Source organism: Bison bison, unplaced genomic scaffold (assembly GCF_000754665.1).
Source record: "Bison bison bison isolate TAMUID 2011002044 unplaced genomic scaffold, Bison_UMD1.0 scf7180017864516, whole genome shotgun sequence".
Classification (NCBI taxonomy): domain Eukaryota; kingdom Metazoa; phylum Chordata; class Mammalia; order Artiodactyla; family Bovidae; genus Bison; species Bison bison.
In genome coordinates, this window is record NW_011495069.1 from 6,932,623 (window position 1) to 6,940,330 (window position 7,708).

Sequence of the window (7,708 nt, forward strand, 5' to 3'; positions counted from 1 at the left end):
CTGCACCCCCCTCTGCACTCCCATCTCCCTGCCATTCTTTACCATACAGTTCTGATTTCCCACAGGAAGACTCCGGGAAGGAATATTCTGGAACGTTGACTTTCTGCTGGCCCACCCATCCCGCCCCGTCTGAGGGCGCCTGTGGGGCCTGGCTGTGGGGTGGGGGTGTGGGGAGGTGTGCCTCTGAGATGTTATCTCCCAACCAGACCCTTGGCTCCACCCGGGGAGCTGCACACACCATAAATCCTCCTTAATCTGATGCCTGCTGTCTGACAGGCCAGAGCTTTTTGTTGGCTTTGCAAACCTGTTTCTGTTTTAATGGGAATGAAACCCCAAAAGGCCAGGCCCCAAAGATACTCTTTTTTTTTTTTCTTTCCCAGAGGGCCTCATTTCTCCAGCTTGTGGTTGGCCAGGGAGGCACTGGCTGGGGCAGCTGAAGGTGGTGTCTGGGCAAGGAGACCTTCCCCAACACCCTGAACTGCCAGAGAGTGGGTGAAATAGCCCTAAAGCAAACCCACAGCAGCTCTGTGGCTCAGCTAAACACTGAGCAAGCACAGCCTCCTCCAGGCCGGCTGTGCTGACAGGGGGAACCATGCAGAAAAGCCAGGTGGTTCTACGATGTTAGGATGGGGAAGGAAAATGAATGGGAAAGCACAGCTACCTTTTACTGAAGACCCACTATGTGGCAGGCATCCTGTCAGGCACGCTGCATTTGCTAGCTTACTGCATTGATTTAACAACCCTGAAAAGTGGGTGCTAGTAACGATCTCCTCATTTCCCATAAGGAAATAGTCTCCCAGAGGTCAGGTGACGTGCCAAGGTTACTAGCAGTGACAGAGCTGAGGCTCCAAACTCGAGCTCTCTCCACTCTGCTGTGTTACCCTAGTCTCTGCACACTGCGTCAGCCCGGCTTGGCACCAGGCCCGGGAAGCTGGGCTCACAAGAGGCCATTAACGTCACTAGAATATATAGAGGCTCCAGAGCTTTGGGTTGGACGGTACCTTAAGGGGTCAGCTCCCCACCCAGTGTCCAGACTCTGTCCTCAGTAACTCTGCCAAGCGGATGCCCACTCCTGACTGTATGCGTCAAGGATGAGGGGCTCATTGCCTGTGGGGCAGCCAGACAAAGCAATTGTCTGTGCAATATATAGTTGGAAAGTTCCTAAATTCTTGCTTAGACTGACTCAAGACCTTCCTGAGAGCGTCTAGCCACATTGCCATTACAGTAAGTAGTCTGAGAACTTTTCTTGCCTGGAGCAACCTCTGTCAGGGCAGAGACCAGCTGAGGAGCCGAATCGGCTCCTCTTCTTTAGGGAAGAGAGGAAAGGCCCAGAGAGGAGGACCTGAGCCTCGAGCCTGTGGCCTGCGCTTCCCGGCGGCTCCATGGCAGCCAGCGGTCCTAACCAGCGCCATCTGACCTCACTCACCCCAGGGATGGCGCTGGGCTGAGACCTTGACCTAATCGTCTCAGTTCCTGTTCAGAAGCACCCGTGTGTACATTCCCATCATGACCCATTTTACAAAGGAGGAAACTGAGGCTCAGCGAAGTTAGGGACTTGTTCAGAGTTCTGCAACCCCAGGTGGTGGAGCTAGGACCAGACCAGTTTTGTCTGCCCCACAGGAAGCGTCAGAGGCCTGGGGACACAGGGCCGATTGTCTGGGTGAGCTCAGCCAGGCTGCTGAGGCCTCTGAGCTGCAGTGTCCTCTCTGGTGGACTAAGCTCCAATGTGCTGGGATGTGATGGGGGCAGGAAAGCTGGGCTCCAGGCTAGGCCTTGGGCACACACCTTATCTTCTCCAAGCTCAGCATCCTCACCCATTGAATGGGGTAAATAATTCCTGCTAGGAAGGGTAAGTGGGTCACCTCCTCACCCCTCACAGCAAGACCAGAGCATCCTCATGACTCCACTTCTGAAATAATAATGACCATTTATCAAGTACTGACATCTATTTAGTACATAGAGGAGCTGTCCTAAGTGTTATACGCAGACTGGTTCATTTAATTCTTTCAGTGACACTATGAGCTAGGCCTATTTCCACCTCCAGGATTGGTTTGCACAACTGGTCAGCCCGCCGGTGTGTAGGGAGCCCTCAGCGCTGGAACAATCTGGATGTCTGACCATGGCAAGGATTGAGGGGAAATGGTGGACGCCCTTTGGGATAGTTTGCAAGCATTAATTATGCTATTTGTCAACAGTTTGTTGTGATGTGGGAAAACTTATACAATTATAAGTAAAGCTGTCTATGCGAGATATAAAAATACCTGTACACATGACCAAAAGGCAGGAAGGAATACACTCAGATACTAGTAGTGTTTATCTCTGGGGCACAGGATTATGGATGATTATCATTTTCTTCATTGTGTTTTTCTACAATCTGGGTATATATTTTATGATCAGGAAATTAAAAGCCATCATATAAAAGACTGCTGTAAATTTCGTTTTTGGCAGCAGACATTGACTGTCCTGCCTTTCTCTTCCAGATCTCTGAGAAGTATGGGTTCCCTGAAGAGAATATTTACAAAGTCTACAAGAAATGCAAGCGAGGGTAAGTGCCCAGCACAGCTCTAGCTCCTCACCACCCCCCTCCCCCGACCCTGCGCCTTTCTAAAGCGTTGGCTCAGGGAGCTCCCAGAAGGTCCACTCTGCCTGGCAGAGGCCCGCGGCTCAGGGTTGAGCTGTGCTTGTACTTGGCTTTGCGGAGAGGTAGAGGCGAGGTGGAGTTGGGGTGGAGAACCTTGGCAGTCAGGCCGAGGCCTCCTGCAGAGACCAGACTCTGGTCACTGTTGGGAAGGAGAGGAGTGGGAGACAGTAGAGAGGGCAGCGCAGGGTGTCAGCAACCCAGGCATTTGACCATGATGGTGATGGTGATTGTGGCTGTCATTCACTTGACCACCTGCCCGCCGTGTGCCAGATTCTGGGTTGTTTCTCTCATTTCACCCTCGCAGCCACACCATGAGGTAGATACCATTCCACATTTTTCACAGACAGAGAATTGAGGCTTGGAGGTGCCAAGCGGCGTAGAGAGGGCAGGAGCGGTGGATAAAGGCACAGAGGCGGGAGGCCCAGCAGAGCTGCTCCCAGGAAGGAGATGCAGGCGATGAGTCTGAGACAGGAGGTGTGACTGGACTTCGTGTTGAGGGCACCCAGCCAGGGAGGCTCCACAGGCTTCCTCCACCTGCAAGTCTGGATGAAGCTGTACCTTTCAGGGAGGCCAGGCAATGCCTGCCATGTCCCATGGGCTCCGGGGCATTAGGGCTAGGGATCACGGTAGCCTTGCTCTCTGCCCAGGAGACCCCTCCTCAGCAGGGGTGGTTTAAGGGGGTGGAGTTGGAGGCCCACATGGTGACCACCTTCCGAGGCTTCCACTCAGCTTCAGAGCCGGTGAACCTGGCCTCTGCAGCCCTTGCTGCCTCAGTCATTTTGCCAGCCCAGCAAGGGAACCCCTGTGTGGTGAGGAACAGTGACTGCCACTCCCTGCTGAGAGGCCCCCGGACCAGGGCCCCGGGAACCAGCTCCCGCATCCTCACCCACAGCTCCGGACACCCTATGGCTCATTTCTGCTACTCTTCCTGGCTGTCCCTGGAAGGTGCTCAGGCTTTGCCCCATGGCGCTTGTCTGTGGCTCTCCTTTTGGAGGACTGCAAACTGAGGCAGGTTTTGTACTCAAGCTGAGGCCCCAATCCAGTCGGCCCAGGGGCCACCTCCTTCCTTCCCTCATTCCGCGCCCACCCCCCACCATCCCCTCCCCTTTGGCTCCCACCCAGCCTCCCTCCCAGAGAACGGCTGGGGCGGGGGGGGTGGGCAGCCCTGCAGCCCCTGGGAAAGGATCCTTTGGTTTTGGTTGTATGTGTGTCTAGGGTTCTTTGTGTGTGTGTTTTTTTTTCCTTCCGAGTTTCGGTTTCAAACTGGGAACTGGAGCTCACACGCTCTCCAGAGCAGAATCCACCTCATTGCGGAGGGCAGGCTCTGCTGTGCCCAGACAGGCCCAGCCCTTTTCCCCTTTGGTGCCAGTGCCCACGCCCCCTGGCTGCCACCCCACCTGCCGCCACTGGCCTCTCTTCCAGATCCCACTTCAGGCTGGGTGGATGGGCTGGGAAATGCCTTTCTTCCGGTTCAGGCTGGGGGGGTATACACACAGAGATGCCCCACAGCCCCAGTGGCTGAGTTGCATAGTCTTTCCCTTAAGCCCCAACCAGACATGTCAACCATAATTATAGTAACTTCCATTTGTGGAGCACTTCCTGCTTGCCAGGCACTGGGTTGCTGCTAAGTCACTTCAGTCGTGTCCGACTCTGTGCAACCTCATAGACGGCAGCCCACCAGGCTCCTCTGTCCCTGGGATTCTCCAGGCAAGAACGCTGAAGTGGGTTGCCATTTCCTTCTCCGATGCATGAAAATGAAAAGTGAAAGTGAAGTCACTCAGTCGTGTCCGACTCTTCGCAACCCCATGGACTGCAGCCCATCAGGCTCCTCCGTCCCTGGGATTTTCCAGGCAAGAGTACTGGAGTAGGGTACCATTGCCTTCTCCAAGGCACTGGGTTAAGGAACCCCAAGCCTTGTCTCATTGACCCTTAGAATTTGCTGTTTCTACAAATGAGGAAACGGGTTCAGAGGAGTCCCTGGGTGATAGAGTGAGTACCTGGCAGGAATCCTGGCCTGTCTAAAACCCATGCATGCACCCACTATTTTATCTTGCCTCCTGCGTGTTCCTCTAACCGCTAAGCAATGTGCAAATAAAGCTTGTGGCCAGGCCAGCGGATTTATTTTCCCAGCCCCATAGCTCAGGGCATCACCCAGTGGCCCTTCAGAAGCACCCACACCCCATACACGCCCCAACCATGAAAACCCCAGGCCTAGGATTGTCTGAGATGCATAAATGAGAAGACTCCCCCAAAAAGTCTGTCAGGAGAGCAGAGGCCAGGCTCATTAGCTGCCTCCCTCATCTTTGGAGCAGGCTATTGCCATCACTGGCCTCTTTTATTTTCATAGAACCTTCCAGAAAGTCCTTTGGACAACTGTAGATACCATCAGCTTTACAGGCACCACTGAGTGCTTGAAAGATTAACAATTACCTTGTTTTTGCTGGCAGCTGGCCAGGGGTTCTCTGTGAACCAGGACAAAAGACAGCCTGAAGCTGGCAAGTGACAGGAAGCCCACATTCTGAGACAAGTCCCTGCCTCTAGGGCCCGGCTGTCACTGACCCCCGAGGGGAAGAGGTCTGGGGGCCTGTCTGGGATCCCTTGTGTGCGGGAGTGCGCTCTGGGCCTGCTGGGAGGCCCTGCCTAAGAGGTGGGTACACACAGGGCCCTTGGCCAGTGCCCGGCGCCTAGAAGCGCTCGATAAATGCCACCATCAGAAGCTAACAAAAAGCCCCGACGCTGACAGAGCGCTCACACTTCCAGCCCCTGGTCCCCTCTGGTCTGTCTGCCGCCTGCATCCTCCAGACCACAATCCCTCTGTGAAGTGAAGGCACTGCACTCAGGACCCAAGGAAGCCAGATCTTAGAATTAGATGCTGGCAGTCAGCACCCAGGCCTCAGAGCCTGAGCCCAGACCTCCTTCCAGAGAGCAGCAGCTGCTCAAAGCTGCTGTAGAAACAGCTGGACACAGGCCACAGGCTTCAGCTTCCCTGTCTCCATTGCCTCTCCTGATCCAGGGGATTCAGGGAGGACAAGGTCACGCCTCTCCTGGGATCCCTGGGAAGCAGACAGCTGGCTACTGCCAGGAGGAGGAGCATGGGCGTCTCAGCCCCACTCCTGCCCAACGCAGATCATCTCGCCTGATCTTGAACTCTCCCCCAGCCCTGGATTTTACCTTCCTTTTATATGCCCCTTCCTAGCTTGTATTTGTAGGGTTTTGTTATTTTTCTTAAAAAAAACGACGCAGTGGAATGAGACAAAAGTCCAGATTCCAGTTCTGCCATTTCTTAGCTGTGCGACACCAGGCAAATGAGTGCTCAGCTTCCCCATCTGTGAACTGGAGTAATACGATTATCAGGATTCATTCTCCCAGGCCCTGCTAGATTTGAAACTTCTAGAGGGATCTCTGTGTTTGGAACAAGGCCTTGTACTTGGCAAGACCTCAGCAGATGCTGGTGAAGTGAATGAGGGGAAACACCCACCCCCATCACAAAAAGGAAGCTGCCTTGCACAGGTCAGGTCACAGCCTGGTGGATCCTTCACAGGGGAGGCGGCTCCCAGAGGGATGCCCTTGGCTACACTGTGGCCTTGACCCTGGCAGAGGGCCACAGCCCCAGAGGCTCTGTCCCTCTCAGGTCGGCCCAGGTCCTTGTCTGAAGAATGTGAGGGGGAGAGGGCCATGCCCCTCAAATCCACGATGGCATCCCTGAGATGTCAGCTTCCGGGGGTGGAACTGGGGGGCCCCTTGTGGCACTGGCTTGGGGATCAGGCAGGCACCCCAGGGCGACATGTCACAGCCTCCTGTTGAACCCACCCCTCATGGGCCCACCTGCACTTGAGCTCACACTCCACATCCAAGTGCACAGCCTGGCCTGGTAACTAGGAGCGCTCCGTCTTCCCCACATCTGTGTGTTATTTGCTCACATACAGTGCGTGTGGACACTTGTGAAGAGAGGCAGTCTGGTGCAGTAGGCAGGGGGTGGCCTCCCGCAGGTCCGAGTTTGAGTTGGGCTCGTCCCCTGGGGAATTGTGTCCCCTCCAGTAAAGAGGGGCAGTGAATGCCCCCCGTGAGGGCTGTTTTGAGGTCGGAGAGCAAGTCCAAGAGGCGCCGGAAGTGCTGGGGCCCCCACAGGTGGTCACCATGTCTGTCACCTTTCACTCAGAGGCCCTGTCAGGGAAGAGGCCTTTCACCCTCTAAGCCCGCCTCTCCTCTCCTCTCCCAGAATCCTGGTCAACATGGACAACAACATCATCCGGCATTACAGCAACCACGTCGCCTTCCTGCTGGACATGGGGGAGCTCGACGGCAAGATTCAGATCATCCTTAAGGAGCTGTGAGGCCTGAGTGTCCACACCCACAGGCCTCTTGACGTGGGCTCCGGGGGCGCGGAGCCAGCTGGGAGGGGCCCCGAGCCACGCACGACCTCTCCTCAGGCCCCAGCACCGCTACTTGAACGTCTTCCCTGAGTGAAGAGGCCCTCGACCCACAGACATCAAGGCCCGGAGGTGCCCCGGGAGGTGTCCTGATCTGAAGCCCCACGTCGTGCTTGAATCTACCCTCTGCGCGTCCAGCCAGGCGACGCCGTGTCCATTAACCAGCCCAGCGGCCTGTGTGCTCCTCCTCAGACCTTCTCCCCAGCCCGTCTCCCTCAGGCTGCCCATGCAGGTTGGAGACACCAGCCCTGTCTCCCCAAGCAGACTTGACCCTTGGACTCATTCTTGACTCTTCCAGTCAACTTCAGACCAATGACTTCTCACCCTTTTGGCCACTGAGTTAACTGTCAAACACTTGATTTTCCAGCGCAAATGACTTTTAAAAAGACAGTGTAGTGGACAGACTCTCCACATAGACTTCACTTCCTCAACACGGGTTGGAAATCAGAGCTGACTGACTGGAGCAAAGTGGCCCCTGTGTGGAACAACCTCCAATCCCACTCACTGTTGCATACATTTCTTATTTACAGTTTTCACTTATGTTATATATATATATATAAGTATATATTGTATATATAAGCAACATTTTATATTTTTCATGGATACATTTTTATCATTTCAAAAAATGTGTATTTCA

The 7,708-nt window shown here is 54.6% G+C and overlaps 1 protein-coding gene across 1 annotated transcript in view; it reads left to right on the top strand.

The window, feature by feature from the left end:
• GRHL3 (grainyhead-like 3 (Drosophila)) overlaps positions 1-7,030 on the top strand; it is a 35,637-nt gene extending 28,607 nt beyond the window's left edge. The window contains exons 15-16 of the mRNA XM_010830057.1: positions 2,481-2,545; positions 6,861-7,030. Of these exons, the coding sequence (XP_010828359.1) occupies positions 2,481-2,545; positions 6,861-6,975 (180 nt within the window). The 3' untranslated portion in view covers positions 6,976-7,030. The remainder of the gene's footprint in view (positions 1-2,480; positions 2,546-6,860) is intronic.
• The last annotated feature ends 678 nt before the right edge of the window (positions 7,031-7,708 follow it).